The following is a 24,847-nucleotide window of genomic DNA, read 5'->3' on the forward strand; positions in this document are numbered from 1 at the left end:
TTGAAGTGTTCTGATTACAAGGCTGATGTATATGGAGCAATTAACTGTCAGTATCAAGGAATTAGCAACAAAAATAGAGCTCTGCACAAAGACGCTTATTAGAGAGCTTCCACTTCAGTACAGAAAGAAAAATTTGGTAAGCATTTATGGTAAGGATGCAGATCTGGTTACAATTTTTACAACCTTTTACTAAGTCTGAGTCTACTTTTACTCTTGCATTTGTATCTAAACATCTTAGACAAATTTCTGGTGGAAATCAATTTAGTGAGTTAGGAATATTCAGGAAAGGAAAAGATATTCCTGAATATCAAGTTCAAAAGATGTTTAGATACAACAAAAATACTTTTCTTTTTAACTTTCTCCTTTTATTTTGGACATAAACTAATCTGTACATTCCAATATTTAGTAAGAATTTAATGGACAGGTTTTTTTCATATTTTTGAGCTAGGCCTTCTGCTTCCTTCCGAAATCTCTGGGGCTATTTGTACTTACTGACAGGCCAAGTAGGCTGAGGCACCTGGTGGTATGGCAGTGTTTGTCCCCCTGGTTCTACTTGGATCAATCAAATTCTTTTTTTAGTCATTGAAGTTAGTGGAAAATATTTCTGGAGTTTCATGCGTAAGCCTTTGAGTTTAGCCAGAGGCCTGTTCCATCTGAACATTTCAAAGCACTAAAAATTACTAGGACAGTGTTCTTTTGGCTATTTACCTGATATATATAGAGAGAGGGACGTCTCTCAGGTGATCAATATTTCCAATAGCTATCTAGAGTAACTTGGCTTTGCCTAGGTCCTGGTCTTGTATTCCACAGTACGCATGTTTTACCAACCCTTTATTTGAGTTGTGCATTGTAAGTGCTACCATAAATATGTTAAGCTGTTATGAGTTACATTCTTTAATTCTATCAATGGAGAATCATGAAATCATTCAACTTGAGATGGACCTCTGGAGGCTACCTGATCCATACCCCCTTAAAGCAGCTCCAGTTAGATTGAAGTGCCTGGGGTCTTGTGTGGTTGAGTTTTGAGTATTTCCAAGGACAGAGAATTCATAGCCACTCTGGGCTGACCACCACCTCCACCTAATTAAAAGTTACACCATTTATTCTTGCCCTTCCACTAAGTATCTCTGAAAAAAAAGCCTGGCTTAATCTTCCCTATATCTTCACATTAGATAGTCATAGACGACCACCCAATCTCAGAATAATAGAATTATTTCTGTTGGAAAGCATTTCATGAAACCATCTAATCCAACCCCCTTCCTCACACAGGGTCAGATAGAACTTGTTGTTCAGGATCATGCCCAACTGCTCATTGAATGTCTTAACCTTTCTGGGCAAGGTTTGAGCAGCCTCACAGCAGAAGAGTATTTTCTTGTGTTCAGTTGGAATTTCACGGTTTTCAATTTGTGCCTGTTGCCTCGTGTCTCTAAGCACCACTGAAAAGAGCCTGTATCCTTCATTCCAAACCATCAAGTATTTAAACATCTGGGTAAGACAGCCCCAAGCCTCTTCTTCTGCAGGCTGAGCAGTCTCAGCTCTTTGAAGCTTTCCTCATATGGAAGATGCTCCAGTCCCCTAGTCATCTTTGTGGTCCTTCACTGAATTGGTCCAGTAAGTCCTTGTCGTTCTTGAACTGGGGAACTCATAGCTAGATGCAGTGCTCCATGCGTGGCTTTAATGCTGAGTAGAGACAAAAGGCCACCTCCCTCCACATGCTTTCAATTCCCTTCCTAATGTGGCCTAGGAGGCTGTTGGCTGCCTTTGCCATCAGCTTGCATCACTATCTCATGGTCAGCTTGTTGTTCACCAAGACCCTCAAATCCTTCTCTGCAGGGCTGTTCTTTAGTCAGCCAGGCCATAGCATGTAACAGTGCTATGTGTTATTCCTCCCCAGATGCAGACCTCTGCATTCATCCTTGTTGCTCTTTAAGAGATTTCTCGCAGACATCCTTTTTCGGTCTGTTCAAGGCCCTCTGAATCTTACCTTATCTCTGAGCTACAATCACCTTATAGATTTATCCTTATAGTCCTTCTAGTTGTGTACTGTGTACTTGCTGAAGATGTACTCATGGTCATTGGTGAAGATGGTTAACAGTGCTGGTCCCAACACTGACCCCTTGGATACGCCACTAATGACTTGCCTCTAAACCAGTGATCACTACACTGGGCCTGGCAGGTAGGCTGTTCTAATCCTCACTGAATGCTTGTTTAATCTGTGTTTTGAAAGCTGTTCTGTGAGGCTGTTAGGAGAGCTAGTGTCACAAATCTTACTGAAGTTGAGGTAAACAACTTCCATTGTTCTCCCATCATCCACCAAAACAGTTACATCATTACATTGTGGAAAGTTATCAGGTTAAGCATGACTTCCTCTTTGTAAATCCATGTTGACTATTCCTGACTACCATGTTGTACTTCACCTGTTTGGAAAAATGGCTTCCAGGATTAGTTGTTCCTCTATCTTCCCAGAGATTGTGGTGGAGCTGGTCTGCTATAGAACCCTTGGTCTTCACCTTGCCATTCTTGACTATAGGAGTAACATTTTTTCCCTCCAGTCTTCAGGAATCTTTCCCAGTTACTATGACATTTCAAAGATTTTTCTCCTCTCTCCTCTCTCCTCTCGCCTCTTGTCTCTCGCCTCTCTCCTCTTGCCTCTCTCCTCCCCTCGAATCGCCTCAGATCTCCTCTCCTTGAATCTCCTCTCCTCGTCATCAGGAATTGGAAGCTGAAGAAGTTTCTCTGCCTCTTGCAGTTTTTACTACCATTTGAAGGAGATCAAAAAAAGGATGAGGAGAGAATTTGGTAAAAAACAACAAAACCAACCCAATAAAACCCCGATGTGCAATCCAAAAAACCTCAAAAACAAGCAGACAAACAAAAACCAAAAAGGAAAACCTCTCCAAAACCACAGGAACAAATAAGCCCAAAACAACAAGAAAAAAAATAACTCAGAAGAAAAACAAACCCCTCCAGATCCTCAAAACTTGAGCAAAACTCAGCTGCCCACATCCACCCAGTTGCATCAGTGTGCTGACACTCTCAGCTGTGCCTGGAGAGATGTGTGTGAGTAATATCTGTCAGTCACAAAAGCTTTTTTGAGTTGAAATTTGCTTTTTTTTAATATGAACTTTGCATGACATGCCACCTGTGTTATTTCAATAAACTGAAGCAAACCAGTTTGATGAGCTTTTTATTGATGCCACAGCTCTACCAACACTGTTCCTGAGGCACAGGCCTTTTTGATTCTCCAGCTCTGGGGCTCATCTGTTCCCCCAAAACTGGTCTTCATCTTCATGGTAAGAAGATTTGCAAACCCTGAAATCTTCTGCAAATCTGTAACTGTGAGGATTGGGGCTATTTCACCCCACATATTGGCAGCAAGTGTCTTGTGGGATGGGTATTTTGGGGTGGGTGTTAGTCAGATGGAGGCTTCACTTTTCTCTCCATCTTCTGCTGTCACAGAGCAGAGCAGGAAAGGCTTTTTTTTGCAAACCCACTTGTGTTCAGCATCGCATCTATTAACTTCGAAGTCCTTGGCTCTCAGTGCCCCACACCCTTCATCCATCTCATGCAGAGAGGTGCCAAATCTGTAAAACAAAAATTGTATTGCTTAAGAGGAGAAAACTCTCCAAACTTGCAGAAAAGGAGAGGTGGAGTGGGGTTGTTCTGCTCTTTTTGTGCACCATCTCACCATGTATGCATCATTTTCTGCTGGAGGGTGACCAGATTTGAAGAGAGTTGCCGTGCCTGCAGTAAAATCTGCAGGAGGAGTGTGGAGCATGAAAAGCCATGATATTGCATGAGTCTGGTGGGAGCTGTGAGGTTACTGTGCTCCAGTACAGGTCCCCAGCTTTTGGTCTACAGAGCTTTGCTGGGAGGAATATGGGACTGTTGCATAAACTCCAGCATCTTCGAGAGATGGGTCAGGGCATGAACTGGGTCTGAAATGGAGCAAAGCTGCTGTCTACACCAACAGACTGTAGATACACTCACATTTTGGGGTTGAAAGGTGTGTTGTCCACCCATCTCCACACTTTCTGATATGACCTTAATCCAATCCATACTGGTGGTGGGCTTTTGCCTGTAACAGTCTTGATGTGGTCCTGGAAAATAGAACTGACCAGTTGCTCCCAAGATTTGTCTATGGAGGGTTTCAAATTGTGCCCCATACTTTGAATGCTTCCCCAGCCCCTCCTGTTGCTAGGCAGTTTTTTCTTCCATGCCCATCTAAAAATCAGAACTTTTATGACCTTTTTAAGCCTTCTTCTCCCTATTTACCTTTTCTTTCTTGTCCTGGAGCACCACCAGCTGGGAGTTCTGATTTTCACAGCTTTTCATGCCTTGAGTCCAGTTTCCCAATTCCTCAGAAAGCCAGTAGCATCTTTCCCCATGGAGCTGCCAGTCCTGGGGACACAGCTTGCAGCCAGCATAGGCTGAAGAGGAGAAAAAGCCATGAGACACTCTAAAGGATTTTCAGGTTATTCCCCAGCCACCAGCTGATGGTACTGAGGGATTCCCCATCTCACACCCTGGCTCTTTCCCCACTGCTGGGTTTTTCACATCACTGAGTTTTCCAGCCACTGGGGAGAAGGAGGGTTACTGAGGCTGGGTGACCACAAGGACATTATTGGCTGGTGGAGGTGGAGGAAGAGTGGTGAGGAACCTCCTCCCTGGGGCTGATGATGCTCCTTCATGGAGGAGGGATCAGCAAAAATTGCATAGAAAAGAGGATTCTTCCTTGCAACACCCCTCTTTGCCAAATAACCCTTGTGGCCTCACAGCCCAAGGGTCTAATGGTCTGTCTCCTTGCAGTAGAAGACCCTTACAAAGGTCTCACCTGAGCATATTTTGGCAGAGTCAGCTGGGAAGGGGGATTACCTGTGGGGCTGTCCCCTCGGGGCTTGCAGAAATACTGCACCAGTGATGAAAACTTGCACTGCTCCACCTGGTTCCTTCCCTGGATCCCACTGCCTAGCTGTGGAGTGCTTGTCACCACTGGCTGTGGGGAGCCCTGAAAAACTTGGAACAGTAATCTGGGGTGAGAAGCTGCAGCCATTTGGGGATAAAAGCCACAAACTCTACAAAACTGGTTTTCATTTTCTCATACAGTTGCTTAAGCAAGCCTGAAAAACATGTTTTGTATTCTCCACTGTTGTTTGATAGCTATGGGCGTAATCGAGGTTTACTCAAAATGGGTTTATTCTTGATGGGTGATATTACATCACTACAGAACAACCTTGTCCCCTCCAAACACTGAAATGCTGACATAACCTCCAATTTCCCCTCCCTGGCTGCTCACTGGAGTGTGAGATGTAGATAAGAGCTGGTTACTCACCCCGCACACTCAGCACCACCACCAGGACCAGCAGGATGAGTTGCCCCAGCCCCCCAGATATGAAAAGGAGCCTGTGCCACCATGGACAGAAGGCAGGTGCTGAAAGAGGTCACATTTGCTTTAAAAAATGAAATATTAAAAACCTGGGGGTTTAGAGGAAAAAAAACAAACAAAAAACCTCTGTCAAGCTGATGAGTTTGAGCAGAAATTTACAACTTCTTTGCTTCCTCCAAAAAAGTTAAAAACTGATGAGGTCTAGGAGGAGGGAGGTTTCTCAGGTGGAGGAGGGGCTGCAGGAGCCTCAGATGCACCCTTGGGCACCCAATGATAGAGCTTGGGGGATCAGAAACCTTTTGAAATTGGCTTAATTTAGAGCTCCTGGTGGAGCTGGGAGTTGGTGAGACAAAGGTCACTCCAGCTCTCATCTCCACCAGGATTCCAGACAGTAATTCCAGCAGCTTTCCTTCCCATCCAGGTGTGTTGGTTCATGTTGGGTTTCTTGGCACCCGTTTTTCCCCCACAGATGAAGACTCTTGGAAGCAAAATGGCTTCCAGATATTTGTCACCCTCTCCCATCCCTTCTTTTCTCTTTTTCCTCCTCTTTTCAAGTCAGGATCCCACCTTAGAAGACATTTAACCAACAACAATGTTCTCCATGATCTTGGAAACTTCAACATGGAGATGAAGAAGCAAGAAAACCTAAAAGTAAACAAATGCAAAAGTCTTCCCCGAATTTGAAACAAACATTTTCCCCCTGAAATAGGACTTACTGCGATTCTTCTCAGCAGAAGAACAATCCCCAAGATGCCTTAAATCAGCATAAACGATTTCCCCAGCCATGGTTGCTCAGAAGGTCCCAGGAGTAGCCCAAAAGTGACACTGTCCTTGGACAGCCCCTTGCCTTGTGAACTACATGCTCATGTCTGCATCCGGCTCCAGGAAATGGTATTTGCTGGGGCTTTTATCTGCTTTTTTTTTGTACGTATATGTGTGTCTATTCTACATCCTTCCCTTGTAAATGGAAGGTGGTGAGGGAATGGATGTCCTGCACCCAGGAAGAGGTGGCACACCTGGAGGTGTAGAAACATCTCTGAGTTTGGTGGTTGTGCTAAACATCTGTAAAAACAGAATTAATAAATAATCATTTCAAAAAGCCTTCAAATAAGGTTTTTACTGTGAGGTTGAAGCATATCAGGAGCTGGATCCGTGTGACCACAGGCAGATGACATTTCGTGTTTCTTCCCCAAAATATGGGCTGGGTGTGACTTTAAATTCCTTTTGTTCCATGTGACTCATTCTCCTGTTTTTGACACAATATTTGGCCTCTGTTTTATCCTGGGGCAGAGAGATCCGATGTGGTCAGGGGTTGCCCAGCTCCTGCCAAGGACGAGGTAAGAATCTGGATTTCCTGCAGGCTGCTAGTGAGTTTTATTTTATTTTGCTACTTTATTTTATTTTGATTTTTTTTCTCCTGAAAGCCCACTCCTGATGTATCCTTTTACACCATCTAGACCTATGTTTTCTCCAGGCTGAGACTCTTTGGCAATTGCATGGAACAAACACCAATTTCCAGCCTACAATAACTATTTCCCCTCCCTTTTCTTAGTGCTTTTTTGTTTTTGTTTTCTTTTTGTTTGTTTGTTTTGTTTTGTTTTGTTTTGTGTGTGTGTGTTAATCTCAGGTTTTAGGCAGTGCCACAACATCCCAAAGCAACACCTTTTTATAGAGGTAAAAATGATGGGTTTTTTCCTCAGGCACTCAAAAAAAAGCAAGGAAAGAAGCAGAAATTTGCCCCATACCTATCAGCAGCCAGAAACAGGGAAAATAAGAGGATAAACCCAAAAGTCCAAAGGCCTCTGTAGCAAAAGCACTGTGTTGTTTTATTTTTAAATTATTTTAATATTTTAGTTAATTTAAAAATACTTCTATTTTAAATTTGTGTTTATGTAATTTTTTTAATATATTTTTTTATTATCTCATTTATTTTTAGTTTCTTTTCCGCCCTCAGCCTTCTCCTTGTCACAGAAAGTTTTTGTGGTGAGCTGCTATCAGCTGGCCTTCCTCTGCAAAGGCAGCTGCTCGAGTGGTGTGTGACCAGTGATTACAAAAACCCCCTAAAAATACAAAATAAATTATGTTTTAGGGTAAAACCCTGCAGCTGGGTAGCTTAATTGCAAGAACACCCTTTTAGAAATATTTCTATAGTAAAAAAAAAAAAAATAGGCTAAAGGGAACTGTACTTCAACGTTGTAGAATCCCTGAGGGCTGTTGTGGGGTGCCCTGACATCCTGAAACAGAGTGATGTCCATCAGTGTTTCCTCCAACTGGACACTAAAAAAAGCATTTTTGGACAATCCATCTCCCTAGCTGACAAAAAAATCCAGAAATGCTGGAAAAGAGGGTGAAGTGGTGCTGGGTGGAGCTGGAGGGGAACCCCTGGTTCAGTGGGTGGACAGGTGGCCCTGGGCAGGCAGCCCCTTCTTCATTGCCCTTGAGGAGGCACAGGAAAATCCCTCAGAAAACAATAAAATAAACCAAAACAACATTTTTAAAGATACTTTGTTTCTCTTCACAGGAGCAGTTTGTGCCTCAGCACTGGGCTTGTTCCCACAGAGCAGACACAGGTGACAGGGTTTGGGATGGGCCTGGGGGCTGAGGGGGGGTGGTCTTAAATTTTGATTCGAGGATAGAATTTCAATTGCAGGGAGAAGGTTTTATTGCAGGAGAAAATTTTAATTGAGAGGATTTTAACAGGGGTAGATTATTTTAAGTGTGGGGAGAAAACCTTAATTTTGGAGAGAAAATATTAATTGAGGGGAGAAGATATTAATTGGAGGAAAAACTTTAAGGGGGAGAAACGTTTGCAGGGAGGAAACTTTAATTATAGCAGAAAATTTTAATTGCAGGCAGAAAATGTTACCTGAGGAGACTTAATAGGGGAAGATTTTAATTGGTGGAGAAAACTAATTTGGAGTAGGAGTTTGATTGTGGGGAGAAAACTTGACTTACAGGGAGAAAATTTTAACTAATGGGAGAAATGTATAATTAGGGGGATAAAACTAATTGCGGGGAGAGGAAATTTTAATTGCAGGGGGAAGATTTTAATTGTGTGAGAAAACTTCAGCTGGGCAGTAAAGTATAAGTACGGCACAGGAAGAAAATTTTATATGGTGAGAAAATTTTAATTGAGGACTGAGAGCCTTCATGATACCTCTGATAGATGGAACTTTGCTCAGCAGGTGAGGCAAGAGCACCTGTAGAGGTGGAACCCCAAAAATGGAGGAAGTGAGAGTTTATTCCGGATTTTTGGGCATGGAAAGGAGCAAGCGGGCAGGTAACCGTAGAGCAGTGAACTGTAGAACCACTGGCTTTGAGTTTTATTTTGATACTTCTGTAATTTGAGAACAATACCCAGCTGAAGTAAGCTTGAAGTAAGGGGGGGGAAAGCTTCTTCTGGCACTTCCCTTGAGGGAAAATTTTGTCACTCAGCAGATAGAATTTTTGCTCCAAACAGACCGTTTTCAGACACAATGGGTTATTCTATTTTAGTACTAACTCTTCCTGAGGCTCTTGAGCAATTGATTAGTTTAAGCATATTTTCCCCCCCGAAAACATTCCAATATTTTGATTTATTCTGGATTAGAATAAAGAACTTTTTGAAGAGTTGAACTGTAGAAGATCCCAAAAGGAAATTTGGTGTTTAAATCCAGTTTGGACACATCAGAAGGTATTTATTATTGTCTTATTTCCATGGAAAAATCAGCTTTCCCTTTTGCCCTGTTTCAGCTCCCCTGATTTTGCTCCCATCTCTATCATGCCCTTGGAACTCAATAAGGTAAAAAATGGACTTTTGGGGCCTTTTCCATCATCTTGTTCTACCCAACCAGGGACTAAGATTTTTGAAGATTTTTTTTTTAATTTAGCACATTTGTGACTCTTTCAAATTTGATTTTTTTAAAAAAATTAAATTTATTTGTTGATTTCAATTTTTTTTAATATAAATTTTTGGGGTTTTTTACTATTTGGCATATTTGGCTAATATTTTTCCAGGAAGAAGAGGGGAGAGGAGGGTTTTTCCCAGAAAATTTGGTTCATATGATGGGGACAAAAAGGGAAAGTCTTAAACAAAAAATGGGGGAAATCCTACTCCATGAAAACACTAAGATTTTTGGATAAAACCCCTAGGAAACAGAATTTTCTTTGCTCATGGTCAAGGGAAATGGCATATTCTGGATCACAAGACACAGAAATGGAGGCACCATGACCCAAAGAGCATTAGTTTAGGTGGAGAAAAAACTCCACTGAACTTTAATAATGAGGTGAACCCCAGAAATTAAAGCAAAATTTTAATTATGGTACATTTCAGGAATTTGCCTCTGGAACTGGGACGGAAACTGTTCCTCAAAGAGCTTCCATTAAAAAAAAAATTGTTCTACATGAAGGAGAATTTTTGGTATTTCTCTCCCAAAATGACACCGAGTCCACAGGCATTGGCACGAGGCCAGCCTTTCATCATCTTGGCATGACCTGTAGCGTGCTGCTGCCCTGGGAGCCCTCGCAGAGGCACTGAAGGTGGTCTGTTCTCCTACAGGTCACAGCATGGAGATGAAGCCCGAGGCACGTGTTGCCTGCCAGGTGATGCTGGCAGTGCTTTTCACAGCTCTGTTCATCACAGCCATTGCTTTTGCAGGTGAGTGTCAAAGTTTTAGTCTCACAGGTAATGTCTCTGAGATATTTTGGGTTGTTGCATTTGTGACAGATCTACTTCCATGTTCCTGGGGAAGACAAAGCCCACCCAAGCTGCTGTTCCCTCTGGGAGAAGGATGTTTCAAAGCAGTCTTTCTACAGAAGACCAAACCCACTCCCTTGGTGTGGGAGCTGATACAATCTAGAAACGCTTAAAAAATCAACAGGAAGAGCCATTTCAGGACTACAGTCACACAAAAGTAATGTTTTCAGAGAAGAAGGGGCCTGGAGATGCTGGCACAAGTTCCACCAAGTCAAAAAGTTTGCAGGAATAAGAGGACTTTTTTCCTGTCATTTTCACTACTTTTGCATTAATGATAGAGAGCAACACTGAAGGGGATGTTTCGGAATAGAGCTACTCTGAAATTCCTCTTTAAAATGTGTTTTTTTTGAAGTCAATGACCCTCTTTCCTTCTTTGAAGCTGCAGCACCTCTGTTTCTTGCCCAACATCACAAGCTTGGCCATGATTTGAGCTTATTTTCTCACAGGATTTCTCCTGGTATCTTAATTTTTCTCTTTGCCCACAGCTGAGGCAGATGCAAGACTTGTGGAAGCCATGGGGTGGAGGATGATCTCCCCACTGCAGAGAGGCAAGGGGGAAGGTGCTGCTCATTAATGCTGTTCTATTTTTAATGACAGTGCAGGCTTTTCAGCCTCATGCCCAGCCCTGCTTTCAGTGTCCCTTTGACTGGATCTGGTACAGAGGAAAATGCTACTATTTTTCTGAGGTTGAGGGGAACTGGACATCCAGCCAGGACAACTGCTCAGCACTTGGTGCTTCCTTGGCCATGCTGGACAGCATGGAGGACTTGGTAAGGAGACATGAGGACTTGCTCAGCACTAGGGAAAAAACCCAAAGGCAATGTATTTGAAACCTTTTGGTTTCTTTGACTGCTATTCCAAGATCTTTTTTGAAGATCTGGGGTGAGAAGTTGGGGAAAAGGCCTTGAGGGTAAGACATCTTTGGTGTCTTCAAATTCCTCACCAAAGCAAGAACTGTAGAAATAAACTCCTGTTTCAAGATGACAGGTTTTGGTAGCAGATTGAAATGTTCAAGCCCCAAAGAAGCCCTGAAGCAGCATGAGCAACTGGTAAAATCGAGATTTTTGGTTGAAAGAAGGTAAAAAGCTTTCCTTTTCCTCTCTTTCAGAGCTTTGTGATGAGATACAAGGGCATCTCCGAGCATTGGATTGGCCTTTTGCGGGAGGATGAGGAGCAGCCATGGCAATGGGTGAACCGCTCACCTCTATCTCACTTGTGAGTCCATATTTTTCATTATTATGTTGTTGGTTGGTGTTTCCTCAGCCACAAAATGTGCATTTCTTCTTGTACTTGAGGTAAATCCAGAGGTAGCAACGGGACAATGTTTGGGAAGGGCAACATTGCATCTGGAACTGGTCTTTGTTTCCCCCTTTGACCTAAAAGATGGGAGTGGTGTGTTTGGTGAGAAAATCCTAAGTTTAGATTTTTTTAATTTTAAGTTTGTTATTTCTTGCAAAGCTTTGTGTTTCATATTAGAAATAGATTGGTGTCAGTGTTGGTATATTGATATTGAATTAATTCTATTCCTAGAAAAGAAATATGTATAGATATTTTGGCATGTTGGTGCCCATGAGGATGACTGAGAACTGGGGGAAGCTTGTGTGTGACTTCTCCCCTTTTTCCTGCCGCCCCATCTGAAATAGCTTATGTCCTCTGTACTTCCAGGTTTCAGATCCGTGGTGGTGGGCTCTGTGCTTACCTGGATGACAATGGGCTCAGCTCTTCCCAGTGCAGCACTGAGCGGAGCTGGATTTGTAATAAACATGAGCTGCAGAGCTCAAGCAAGGGCAACAGGATGAGACGGCCTCCAAACCTCTGTGTCAGCTCCTTGGGTGCTGCAGGGAGGCCTTCTCACTCCCAGATGTCTAGTGCACCATAAGGACATGAAAGAAAATCTCAAAAAGGTTTTGAGCTCCCTGGGCAAAGGGTTACTGGGGGTTCCACGGGACCAACAAGGTGTTTCTGGGACAAGGTAGCCTTTGGGGATCAACACGTGATAGTTCTTGAGAATCCAGGAGGGGGTGATGGGGGTGGGTGGGCAGGGCAGCCCTGGGGGCTCTTTTTGAGTTTCGGGCAACTTGGTGATGGCACAAATGTAGATGCCTTCTATTTCTTAGAGAAAAAGAAATTTATTCTATTCTGAGCATATTTACTTGCTAAGTACTTGAAAATACATCTCGAGCCTGAGGAAGAACAGAGGAAAAGAGTGAGGGCAGTGAACGTGAGCACATCCTTGTGATGAAAAACTCAATTTTAATATGAGGTCTAGCGGCTGGTATTAATACAAAGCCTGCAAAAATTAAGATTTTTAACTTGTGCTGGAAACACAGCCAATCACAGGCAGTGAGGTCAGCAAAAGGAACCTTCAGAGGACACTGAATTTGGAAGAAAAAGCGAAGTTTTTGGCTCAAAACAAGCTCAGGGAAGTCCAGCTCTCGTTAACAAGCTTTGGATGAGTTTAACAACTTGAGATGAGCCATGCTGAGCTCACACCCAAAATCCCCTGGACATAACCCAAAACAGAGGCATCTAAGATGGAGGTAGGACCATGAACTGAGTTAGAAATTACTCCAAAACTTGGAAAATAAGAGTGGAGGAGCATCAAGAAGCATTTCCATGATGCAGCCAGATTTTGGGAGGATCCTTCCAGGGCATCAGCCCTTGGGGGACAGTTTAATGGTTGAGAGGAGCACACAAAAGTAGGGGAAGACCCTCTCCCCACTGAAGGAAGCCACAGGAAAAATGAAGATGCGTTGGCGGCTGCTGACGGCGTAAAAAGAGACCTGTCCTACCTCGTAGTCCAGGTAAACCCCAATCTCCCCATTGAGAAGTGGGACAGAGGTGTTGGATGGAGCTGTGAGGGCAACGCAGAGCTCATCGTACTTCTGCAAGCCCCAGATTTCAGTGTTGGGCTTGAAGAGGACCCGGCCTTTCCTCTGGACTGACTCACGGGCCACTCCCACGGCCCAGAAGCGCCCGTTGGCCTCCACCTCCCAGTAGTGACGGCCCGAGGTGAAGCCCTCGCTGCCCAGCATGCACGGATCCGTGTCGAACCGGCCTGGGCCCTCGGCCCACCGGCACCGAGGCCTGCCCCAGGTGGCTTCTTTGAGGTCCTCAGAGAGGATCACCTCTGGACCCACTGTGGCTGGATCCAGGGTTACGTCCACTGAAAAGCAAAACAGAGAACAAATCAGAAGCCAAATTTAAGCCTAGAGAACACACACCCCCAAAACACCTTCACTGGTGACTTTTCAAAGAGAAAGGGAGAGGAAAGGTGAGGTTGGAGATGTAAGTGTAAAGAGGTGGAAGCTGGAGATGGAGGATATATCTCCACTTCAGGCTGAAGATGGAAGAGCAAAGAGATGGAGGTTGGAGACAGGGGGCTTAGGGAGACAGAAGGCGGAGGTGGAGAATCTCCAACTCCCTTAAACATCTCAGCCCAGAGAACACAAGGAACAGGTACTTTGCCCCTCTCTAGCCACCTCTGATTACCTTCAAACTGTTTGGCGGTGTGGTAGTCCAGGGCAAGGTCCCATGTGCATGGCCGTGGTTTGAGGAAGAAAGCCATTGCAACCTCAGTGTCCTCTCTTCTTGACTGGAGGCACAGGAAAAGGAAAGAAAGGATAAAATCTAATTATTATTTTTCAAGCAGTCACATCTCAGCTTCTGCCCCTTTCTATGTCAAAAAATGTGTTTAACCACCACACTTAATCAAAGTACTTCAAGAAAATAGCATTCTTTTTCAACAGTTGCAACAGAGCTTGGTTAATTTATGGGAAGACTCTTGGAGGTGGGTTAAATAAATTAATTCCCTGATGACTATGAAGGGAACATGAGGAGCCCATTTGGATGAACCCAGCTCCATTGCAGATATTATACCCTTAAATCTTCATTCCTTGTGCTGGTTGAAGGCTGAATCTATCCGTCTTAAATCCATCTCTGCCTCCACCACTCATCAGTTGAATCTAACAAAGTTTATTTGAGCGAGGAAAGTCCCTAAAATTGAGATAAGCCACTTCACCTCTCACATCCAGAGAAATCTTGGGAGAGGGGAAGAAATTTGCTGTTGACCTTGGAGAAAATGTGTATGGGGGAGATAAGAGCTGGCACCAAATGGCTTCATATTCATCCTCTGGAAATCAGTGTAGGATTTTGCATGCAAATAAGGGATTGCCTGTGCTAAAGGGCCCTGGGCATGAGTAATAAAGCCCCCAAGTAATTGAATAAACCATGCCGTGACAGTTGAAAACAAACAGGTTGCTTCTTTTCCGTGTGTTTTCCTCAACAAATCTGCAGATAAGAGGATTAAAGCAGCAGGGTGATGAGTAAAAGTGGGAGAAAGGTGAGAAAATCACCCAAATGGAGATAAAAGCAGGAGCCATGCTGTTTCTCACCCAAATTCCCTGGCTGGATTATTACAGGTAGATGAGAAGCAAATAATCACCATGACCCTCCATTGCAAAATATCATGAAATCCAAAACAAAGATCCTGAGAGCAAGGCAAGGGTAAACCTCTTCTCGAGTTCATGGGATGGGAAGGGGGCTCAAAATCCCCTTTTCCCTCCATTATAGACATCAGGGTGATGAAACCCCCTATCAGTTCTGGGATTTCCCCCCTCACTCCAACCTTCTTGGTGTTTTCCTTACTGTTACTGTTGGTGTTCTGGGGTTCCTCCAGATGGTTTTCTTCCAGTGGCTGCTTCTCCACTGGGATCTTTTCCTCTTGGGATTTTTTTCCTCCTCTCTCTGGCACAGGCTCAGCCAAAGCTCAGTCCTGTCTCAGCCTCTGCCAGCTTTTATCAGCCAAGAGGGGAGGAGCCCTGCAATCTCTCGCCTGCAGATGGGGCCATGACGTGCTTGGACACCTTCTGCACTATCTGATTGCCCCTTTTCCCCCCATTTCAGGGCCATTTATTTTCTCAACACAGGCAGTAGGGAAGAAAGGGAGGAAAATTAAGGCACTCAAAAAAACCCAAAACAAAACAAAAAAACCACACACACACACACACACACACAAAACCCAACAACCCAAACAAAAACAAACAAACAAACAAAACCCCCAAAAAACAAAAAACCCCAAAAAACCCCACAAAACAAAAAACACCAAAAAAACCCCAAACCAAACCAAACCACCCACAACAACAGCAACAACAAAACAACAACAACAACAAACAAACAAAAAAAACCCAAAAAAGCAATGCATTACTGCATGGCACCACAAGGGAGCAAGGGAGAAATTGGTTTAAATTTTCCCCCTAGTTCCCCAAATCTGACTCTGGCCCCTTACACATGACGGAGGTGAACAAGGCAAAGCTGGGAGCAGCTTCCAGATGAGGAACGTGACAGCAATGCCTGGAAATAAGACAACCTTGTGGATATAAAATATGTTTAAAGACTAGTTGTGGGTGATGACATTTGCTTTTCCAGCTGGGGCAGCTTGTGCTGGGAACTGAGCACAGGAACACCCAGGGGCGGTTCAAGGGCAGGCAGCTTCACCCTGTGCCACGGCCAACCCCCAGCACTTCTTTCTCCTCACCAGGAGGAAAGCATGGCCACAGCAGCCGCACAAAACCCCTGACACTGGCCAGAGCTTCAGGTCTTGGTGCTGAAGAGACAAAAACCCCTAAGGAGGCAATGGGTGAGCCACCACAGGCTGTGGTCATGAAGACTTCTGGAGGATCGGATGACACCTGTGAGGTGAGATCACCTTCCTATGACCCATCAGGCCTTCCCTCTCTCCCTCCCCCTGAAAAAAGGTGCAAAGTAAAAATATTTTAATTTCTTCATGGGACAGCAAAGCTCCAGTGCCTGCTCTAGTTGCGGGAAAAACATAAAGTGAATTGATCTTTGCTTTCCAGGGAAGGCAGTGAGGGGGCTTTTTTAGGATTATTTGCTTTCCTTCCCCAAATAATGTAAAAAGGCGGTATTATACAAACAATCTTGGCTGTTTGCGTCTTTTTTTTTTTTTTTTTTTTTTAATATGTGTGTGTGTGTATTCAGGAGAAAATCCAGTCTCACCTGCAATCCCTAAGGAAGGTGTTGGCAGAGTTTCTGGACTGGAAAGTGAGCGAAGAGAAGAGGCTCCAAGACTACCTGGTACAGGGGGTCCCTTCTGTTCTTCAGCAGTCTGAATGGGTCTTTGGGTATTTATTTTTCTCGAAGCCCCTCTTGAAGAAACACGTGGGATCATATCCAAGAGGCATCCTGGTGCCCTGCAGAGCCCTACACCCAGTTGGAGTGGTTGGTGTAGATCCTGGGCAGGTTTGGCAAGCACCAACCTCCCTGTGCAGCTGCTTATTATCCACAATTTAAATCAACGTAATGCTCATTTTCATCCGAGACTGAGTCATAAGGAGACATTTGTTAACACGGAATTAACACTCCCCCCTGCTTCTCAGGGCCTGGATTAGTATTGGACAGAATATAGAGAGGAATGGCAACAGGGGAAAGGAATAGAGAACCTTGGGGTGAAGTACTTAATTACCTTGCAGTCGCTAATTAGCTGTATCCCCACCCCTGCCCCAGTGTTACAGCCCCCTGGCTACAGCGTAAGCACTTTTGTCCTTTAACTCAAAGGGGAAAATTCAGGTCTGGGGGTTGCACATGGAAGTTTTGTCCCCTGCAGGAGATGAGTGAAGCCGAGCGGTGCCGCATTGAGGCCGAGTTCGAGCGGCTGCGCCGGCTGCTGGCGGAGCAGGAGCGCACGGTGCTGGGGCGGCTGGCTGAGCTGGACGGCACCTTCGCAGCCACCCACGCCGAAAAGTCACTGCGGGTGGCCGAGGGGGTCACACAGCTCCAGAGGCTCATCGGCCAGCTGGAGGCCAGGTGCTTGCCCCAGGTGAGTGCCCGCCTTACCCGAAAGCTCTCCCAAAGTGTTGCATTATGGAATCAAACTGCTTTTTTCTTCCTTTTTCCTTTCAGGATGTTGGGAGCATCCCAAGCAGGTATGTGGCAACTGGTCCACGTCCCCATCACTCCAGCTGCGGAGAGGGGCTTGGCTGATACATCCATTGTGTAACACCTGTCCCTGTCCTTTCCCTTCCCTGCTGGAGTGAAATGAGGCTCCACCTCCCCTCGGGGCTCCCCAAGGAACTGGAGATGAGCCTGAGCTCCTGCTGCCGCCAAAGCGATGCTCTGTGGGAGGCCCTGGAGAAGTTCAGAGGTATTTGGGCAGAAATCGGATATTTTAGAATATTTCAGAGGTATTTTAAGAGATTTTGGAAGCTTTGGGGGGGAGTGCAGAGGTATTTGGGATAATTCAGCTATACTGGGGGAGGAATTCAATTGCATTTTGGGATAATTCAGTTATCTGGGGAGAAGTCAGGCATTTCAGGAGGAAGAGGAGCTTGTCCAAGGCAAAGGCAGCTGCAGGCTCTGCACCTGCTCATTTTCCACCTTTTTTCCTCCTCCCAGACACAGATCTCCCCACGGGTCTCCCCACAGCAATGATGATGATGGAGACTGGCACAACTCCTCTCACACAGGCAGAGAGAAAATGTGTGCGGTGGGATGAGGAGGAGGAGCAGGACGGGGCCAGAGAGCCCTGTTAAGGTCTGGAGCTAGTTGGCAGCTCTCATGGAGGTCATTGCCAGGAGACGCAGGACATGGACACAGTAGCTGGACTCTGCAAGATGCTGCCTGTGCATCCTCATCCTAGGTTCTCCCATACTCCTAGGGACACAAATGGTTTTATGACAACCTTCCCTCCAAGCTTCTTTAATTAGTAAACAATTTTGTGCTGCTGCTCACCATGTAAGTCATGAATTAAAGAAAAAAAAAATTAAAAACCACCCCTGATCTTCCTTTTGTGCATGTGTATGTGTGTGTGTGTGTATGCATAGGCCAGATTTTAAGGTATTTCTTGGTTCCGCCGGGCCAGGGAGGAGGGAGCAGGCGAGCGAGGGGCAGCGGTAACACGGGTTCCGCTTCTCGGGTGCAGAGTGGCGGACTTGTCCCTAAACTCTGCGGCCTTGACTGCGAGCAGCATGTCCCGCTCCCCCCGCCGCTGGAAGCGGCTGTCCCGGCTCTGGCTGGCGTCACTCGGCCGGCCCCCAAACCCCACACGATAAGCAGCGCGATAAGCGGCGACTCCCGCGGCCCGCGCCCGTCAGCAGCCATCCCCCGCTGCGGCTCTTTAATTCTGTTTATTTTATTCTGCTCCATACGTTCTGTTCACATCTCGCCCCCCTTTCGGTGCAGCCCTTTTGGCGACACCTGTCGGAGGCGACAGTCACCCCCGGCGCGGCTCCCGGCGGCCCGGGCCACCCTCGGCTCCGCCCGTCTGTCGTCGCCCGCCCGTACCGCGGTGCGGTCTATGGGGCGTGGGCAGCGACCAGAGCGGCCGCACCGCGCCCCCGCTCCGTGCGGCTCTGCTAGCGCCGTCTCGCCCTCGGGACAGCTTTTCGGGTGACTCGGCACCGGCCAGGGCTCAGTTCGGCTGCCGCGGCGCAGCTCTTCGAGGCGCGGGGCAGCGGCCACCCCGAGGGGCCGCTCACGCCACACGGCCCCGCCACGGCCACCCAAGGCAGCGGGCACACCGAGGGGCAGCTTTTTTTCGCCGCCTCGCCCGCCCCCTTCGAGTAGACCCTTGGCCGCCACCTCACCCCGGGGAGAAAATTTCTGGGAAGATATTTCTACCTAGCATACCGCTGACTTCTCTTGCTGCTGCAGAATCTTCATGTAGGTTGACATCCTTCTTCGAAAAGAACATAAGTGCCTGAAATAATTAAGAATTAATTAAGCATTGAGTTGCTCTGCTGTTAACTAATCTTCCTTTATTAGCAGAAAGCGTAATTTTTAAAAAAGGATTTAAGGGTTTCTTTTATGTTTTGTTTTGTGGGGGGTTTTGTTTGCTTATTTGTTGGTTTGTTTGTGGGGGTTTTTTTCTCCTTTTTTTTTTTTTTTTTTTTTTTTTTTTTTTTTTTTTTTTTTTTTTTTGCCCCGAGACATCAAACTTGGGGTCGGTTTGGGCTCGGTTTCGCGGTCCCGCCCTGTCCCGCTCCACACCTCGAGGAGTCAGTGGCGGGACGGCACAACGCCACTGCCCCGGATAAACCATGGAAAGGGAATTTTCCATGAGGCCCCATCCCCATCCCCCCGGGCAGAGGCAAATCTGGGGCTATAAACGGAGCTTTTTGGGGAATTACGAAAGCCCAGTGCGGTTTGTTGTTTCTTTTTTTTTTTTTTTTTTCCCTATAACTTCTCCCTATTTTTTCCCCCGTGGAAAAAACAAAGCTGATCAATTCTGGGGCACAGAGGATTTTACAACTGTTTGGGAACACGGAACTTCTTTTACTCTTTTATCTTAATTATTCATAACCATAATTCCCGATTAGTATTTTAAACATTATTTTATGTGTTTATTATTTTTATAGCTCTACAAAATTTTCAATTACATTAAAACATATATATGTCATATTAAAATAATATATATTATACTGAGACTCCGTTCACGTTATTATAGTTAAAATACACACCACAGTGGGGTTTCATTTCACTTCATTTCACTTTCATGTCACCAAGCTGGTATTCACATGAGCTCCAGGAAGTCGCTCCCTTGCCACATTCCCGTTGTGATCCTTGTCTGCTGGAGCCCCCTCCTGGCCGCACTCTGCTTCCCCCGCTGCAGCCGAAGGGGCAAGAATCCGCCTTGCAAACAGCTCGTCCCTCCTAGCCCCAGCTGCCGCTGCCTGCGTTCCCTTCCGTCCGTAAATCCCCGCTGGCGCCGGCCTGGGGGGCAGCACCACGGCTGGGGCGGTGGGAATGCCGGGCCCGCCCGGGGTAGCATTTCCCGGGGGGTTCCGGACGGCGACACCCGCGTCCCGCCCCGCCGCCGCTCCCAGGAATGCCGGGGCCAGGCCACTTGCGGTGCGCGCTTCCCCGAGTGCGTGAACAACCACGGCCGCGGGAACCGCCATCGCGCACCTCCAAGAGGAAAACACCTGCGCTGGCTGCTTGGATAGCTCCCAGGATCCTGCCACGATCCTGAGCTGCGGCCACAGCTCCTGGCGGCGCTGCCCGTGGGGGTGCCCGCTGTGCCGGGGGCCGTGCCCGCCCGCCGGCCCCGCCCCAGCCGGTAGCGGCCAGCGTGGTGCCGCCCGGCAGGAGCCGGCCCGCCGCCGGAGCTATGCCACAGGCACCCGCAGCCCTCGCTCTGTTCTGTCCCCGCGGTGGAGTGCTCGTCCGCGCCGCCCGGCCGAGCATCGCGCCGACCCTGCCGTGCCGCTCCAAGAGGCCGCTCGCTGGTACAGGGCGAGCTCATCCCCGCTTCAGACACTCCCCCCTGCCTGAGCAACGCTAATTTCCCTGAAAACCCAGCCCCCACAATATGTATTTTCAGCACCGGCAAAGCTTTTCCCTGTCTTTCTAGGGGGAAAAAAAGCGAGGCAAGCATCTAGAAGCCAAAATGGAACTGAAATGCTGCAATTTGGTGAGGGTTAAGGATGAAACAGGATAGCGGGTGCTAGTTTTGGGACCAAAACCAAATACTGGAGATCTGAAGCTCCTGCTCTCACCCAGCGCTTGCACTGTGTAGAGTTCCTGTTCCGCTTCCGGGCACGGAGGAGAAGTGGGGGTACCTAAACGGGGTTTGAACTGGCTGGGGATGCAAGGGGTGAGGGAAAGGGGATGGAAACTGAAGGGTGGTGGAAGGTTTTTAAGGTCTGGTGACAGCTTTTTTACAGGAGACCTTGCAGAGATGGGATATCCCAGCCTGTTTGGGAGACCTGTAGTGCCCACTTACCATTGTGTGATTACATAACTGTATGGATAAGGTGAGGGTATGCATGCAGCATAACTATAAAGTTAATTATAACATGGATATGTATGTCCATATCTGCTTCAGTGCAGCTGCAGTGGAGGCTGAAGATGGGGCTGTCTGTGCTGGCCATATGCCTGGTGCTTTAGGGGCCTCAGCTCCCTCTCCTCCTTTTCTTCCCTTCTCTAGGAGTATAAACCCCCTTTCCCCGCAGAAGCAGTTTGAAGATTCCCTAAAAACCCTGCAAGAGGAGAATGAGTAACGTGCTTGGCTGCCCAAGGCAGCAAAGGAGACAGGACAGAAGATGCTGGGGGATGGTGCTGCCATCTGGGTGCACCATGAGGGCCAAACTGCTTCATTCCCCCTCCAGCATCCTACTCCTTCTCCTTCATCCCCCAGACTGGAGTCAGTGCTGAGACGCAGAGGCTGCAGGCGATGCTGAAAGGGCTTTGCCGGGTGCCAAGTCTCAGGAATCACAGTTTCTTTCCTGGTTCCATTGCCTGTGCTGGAGGTTGGAGGAACAGCAACGTGGTGAAGCTGCTGAGATGTCATGGATCCAGCAATGCCATGCAGAGCTCCAGGCCAAGAGCCAGCAACCCGATGATGACCTGCTACGAGTGAGTCAAAACTTAGCCTCAGAATCTGTTTCCCTCCTGTTGGCTTTTATTTACAGGAAGGCAGTCCTAAGCATCTTTCTCCCTCTCCAGGATGCCCAGGCCACCTTGAGCAGGTATTGTAGCAAAAAAAGCATCACCAGGAACACCAGTTTTGGCCCCAGATCCTCCATTTTTTAAAATCTTCTCATCCTGTGCTCTTTTCCTCTGGGATTTTTGCTTTGAAGGTAGAGGGGATTGATAGTTAATCCAAGACTTGGTGATGATGGGGGAATCTTCTATCATATCTTGCAGGAGTGGGAGCTTTGCCCAGGGAAGTAAAGATGTCCCAGTGGTTTTCTAGGAATGAGAAAGAGAAATTAGGGAATTTCTTGGCATTAAACACCCCAATTAGCATCCTATAAGGTGCACAGAGAGGAATGTGCAGCCATCACTGCTGTTGATGTCAGAGCTAGAAACAGAGCTTGAGGATTTTATCCAAAAAGCCAACATGCTGGCAGAGGCAGGGACACAATTTAAAGGTGCTTGGAGGGTAAAAATTGGCAAAAAAAGGGAAATTATTAAGCAGAAGTGGGAAACTGGAGTGGATCTGAGAGGGCATATAACCCCAGGGTTGGCAGATTTGTCTGTAAAAGTAAAAGCAAAGAAAAAGCATCTCAAATGCTCATTTAATTAAAAGAAGATCAGGGATTTATTCCTGATTAGCCTTAAGGGATAGAAAACTGAAGGTGAGAGGTGCAGAATGCTGTTGATGGTTAATTAGCACCCAAATTAGGACACAAATTATATGTGGAGGGAGGTGATGCCCCAGATGAAAGGGGTTGTGTCTCCCACCTCAACTGGTCTTGCCTTCTCCATGCAACAGGGATTGGATAGGTATGGGGAAGGGCCAGGGCCAGATCCAGATGTAAAAATCTCTGGAGTCATCTATTTCCAGATATCTTGGAGTGCTCTCTGGAAGAAGACTCAGAGGGATATCAGAGAGGTGAGTCCGGCTTCAGGGACTTACTGAGCCCTCATTGGGGTTCAGTGCCTGCAGCTGATGTTGTGGTGCAATTTTTGGAGGTGATATTCCAATGCATAGAGCCTCGTGAACATCCCTCTTCCTGCCAGCAGCCATGACCCTGGATCCGACCACAGCTCACCCGCAAATCCCGGTGTGATCGGATGGCCGGACTGCAGGCTGCCGGGGTCGCCCCCAGCTCCTCTGCCTTCAGGAGTGGAGCGTTTTGAGTCTCTCCGCTGTGTCCTGGGTTGGCAGGGCTTTGGGGGGGGCCAGCATTGCTGGCTGTGAAGGTTCACCCCGGTCCCGACTGGGCACTGGGGGTGGCTCGGGAATTTGTGTCCCATAAGGCTGCTTCGGTCTCTGCCCCAAACGTGAGGTTTGGGCTGTGGGGCAGTGGCTGGGCAGCTGCAAGCTCTCAGCTGGGCCAGCCCCGCGTCTCTGCCCCACAACCACACTCTCTGACGCATAGAGGCGGCTCTGGATTACACTGGCGGGCGAGTGGCTTTCTGTGATGCTCATAGCCAGACTGACATCTTTGCCTTTCCCACAGCCACTTGTGCAGGTGAACGACTGCAGCCACTGCTCTGGCTGGGCAAGGGGCAGCTCTGCTCACCCTCTGTCCCTGAGTTCCCCAAAAATCCACTATGAACCTCCCAGGTGCAGACACTTCCATCACCCCAACAAACACTCCACTCTACAATAAACAGCTCCACTCCTCCCACCAGCCCCATTTGATTTTCCCTATAACATCTAATTTAACAATCACATTTCACTCTTTTGCTTCTCAGTGGGAGAACAGAGGTATTTTTAATTTCTCAGCTGTTTGTCAGTGGAAGCATGGACCAGAAAAACAGGGAGAACATCCTTAAAAGATTTTTAAAAACTCACCTTGAGGAAGAAAATAGGCTTTTCTGCTTCTGCTAGATGTCTCATAATAAAGTTTTGCAAGTGGAAACTTTTCTGCTTAGGATTTGTAGAGAATTTAGGGGAAGTGGGCTAAAACCAGGTTTCATGTCTCCCAGGATCACTCAGGCTGGGGCCTTTTCAGGGTTTTGTACTCACTGCCAGGATGTAAGCAGGGAGAGAGGCCACAAGACAGCATTTGGTCCCCCATTTCACTGCCTACAAGTGAATACAAGAAAAAGACTAAATGAACCGGTATCTTGAAGCAGCAGATAGTTGTTACTAGGGTTGAACTATGTAATAAAGTGTTGTTACCAGTAGGCATGGGCTAGTAGGACTACTACTAGTAGGACTGGGCAGGTCTCTGCCTCTTGCAGTTCCAGTCACTCCTTTGCTGCCAGACTTGCCTCTCCATCCACATGCATTTTTCACATTGGTCTGAGGAAGAGGAGGAACTACCAGAAAAGGCAGCAACTTTTCTCTTCAGGACCCTAATTTTAGACAAGGGCCCTGACAAACACAGGTCAGAGCTAAATCCACATTACAGCCCTGCTCATTTGTATAATGAGTTGTTTCTGTGTTTGGCTCATGTTGAGGTTGGTCTTTCCTTGAAAGACAAGATCCGGTGATGTGTAAAGCAAAGCACTTTGTAGCACCTTGCTCCATCCAACATGTGAGCTTCCAACACTCCATCCACTTTTCATCTGAAAAGCTTTATGGGTGTTTCATTTGAAAGTCCATACAAAGAATAAGCAACAAAAACCCCTCCCTTTTTGTGTAATTCAATAGCCCCACAGCTGGCTCTCCATCATTGGGGTGAGGAGGAAATCAGCCTCTTTTTGCTCAAGGGCAGCTCAACAGCATCCTATCAGCCGCTGTGAGGGCAGATGTTTGGGCGTGGAGGGTGCACAGCCCCCACTTCTTGAGCAGAGCCAGCAGATGCACCTTGCAGCTCTCCCACAGGGGCCTGTGGACCCTGAAATTCTCCTGGGTGACAGGTACACCTCATACCAGCCCATGAAAGAGGCTTGGGGGAGGAGGCTGAAGGGGGTTTTTTCCACAAGAGTCAAAGATTTTTCCACAAAGCTGGAGTTCAGGGTGCATTTTGTGGGAGTTTGCAGCTTGAGGATGAGCATTCCCAGGGGCGAGTTTTAGCCATTGCATCCTGCTTCTCCCCATGCTGCGCCTCTTCCACTAACACCTCAGGATCAGACAGAGTGGGAACTGTACATCCAAGGGAAGTGAAGGAGGCGTGGAGGGACAAACCTGACTGAGGACTGCAGGTCCTCCATGATGGCGGGTTGTTGGCGATTGGTAGAGACAGGACAACTGATTCGGTGATCAGAATTCAATTTTACTCAGATTTCCCAAAAGCTTAGATAGCATTTCATAAAGGTTAATAATTTTCCACTACAATAATCAGGTTAAAGATCATATAGATAACTCA

General features: G+C 46.8%; 4 protein-coding genes across 4 annotated transcripts; 2 read left to right on the forward strand and 2 right to left on the reverse strand.

The window, feature by feature from the left end:
• Positions 1-3,186: 3,186 nt before the first annotated feature.
• On the reverse strand, positions 3,187-7,899 carry LOC134563645 (killer cell lectin-like receptor subfamily B member 1B allele C). Its single transcript, XM_063421766.1, has 6 exons — positions 6,103-7,899; positions 5,333-5,431; positions 4,876-5,016; positions 4,276-4,430; positions 3,991-4,100; positions 3,187-3,584 (listed from the first exon to the last, which is right to left on the reverse strand). The coding sequence occupies exons 1-6, from the start codon at positions 6,170-6,172 to the stop codon at positions 3,416-3,418; spliced, it is 744 nt and encodes a 247-aa protein (XP_063277836.1). The 5' UTR covers positions 6,173-7,899; the 3' UTR covers positions 3,187-3,415.
• Positions 6,660-12,098, forward strand: LOC134563647 (C-type lectin domain family 2 member B-like). The gene is made up of 7 exons (XM_063421769.1): positions 6,660-6,723; positions 7,908-7,956; positions 8,572-8,666; positions 9,924-10,022; positions 10,719-10,891; positions 11,230-11,336; positions 11,787-12,098. Exons 3-7 carry the CDS (start codon positions 8,609-8,611, stop codon positions 11,998-12,000), a joined length of 651 nt encoding a protein of 216 aa, XP_063277839.1. The 5' UTR covers positions 6,660-6,723; positions 7,908-7,956; positions 8,572-8,608; the 3' UTR covers positions 12,001-12,098.
• Positions 12,099-12,209: 111 nt separating this feature from the next.
• On the reverse strand, positions 12,210-14,719 carry LOC134563646 (butyrophilin subfamily 1 member A1-like). The gene is made up of 3 exons (XM_063421768.1): positions 14,001-14,719; positions 13,614-13,716; positions 12,210-13,287 (listed from the first exon to the last, which is right to left on the reverse strand). The coding sequence occupies exons 2-3, from the start codon at positions 13,687-13,689 to the stop codon at positions 12,776-12,778; spliced, it is 588 nt and encodes a 195-aa protein (XP_063277838.1). The 5' UTR covers positions 13,690-13,716; positions 14,001-14,719; the 3' UTR covers positions 12,210-12,775.
• A 970-nt stretch (positions 14,720-15,689) lies between these two features.
• On the forward strand, positions 15,690-24,521 carry LOC134564549 (uncharacterized). Its single transcript, XM_063423442.1, has 12 exons — positions 15,690-15,818; positions 16,122-16,217; positions 16,747-16,959; positions 17,043-17,065; positions 17,174-17,283; positions 17,535-17,666; positions 17,963-18,527; positions 19,750-19,988; positions 20,123-20,365; positions 21,221-21,494; positions 22,429-22,476; positions 22,608-24,521. Exons 1-12 carry the CDS (start codon positions 15,756-15,758, stop codon positions 22,783-22,785), a joined length of 2,184 nt encoding a protein of 727 aa, XP_063279512.1. The 5' UTR covers positions 15,690-15,755; the 3' UTR covers positions 22,786-24,521.
• The last annotated feature ends 326 nt before the right edge of the window (positions 24,522-24,847 follow it).

Source organism: Prinia subflava, chromosome Z (genome assembly GCF_021018805.1).
Source record: "Prinia subflava isolate CZ2003 ecotype Zambia chromosome Z, Cam_Psub_1.2, whole genome shotgun sequence".
NCBI lineage: Eukaryota > Metazoa > Chordata > Aves > Passeriformes > Cisticolidae > Prinia > Prinia subflava.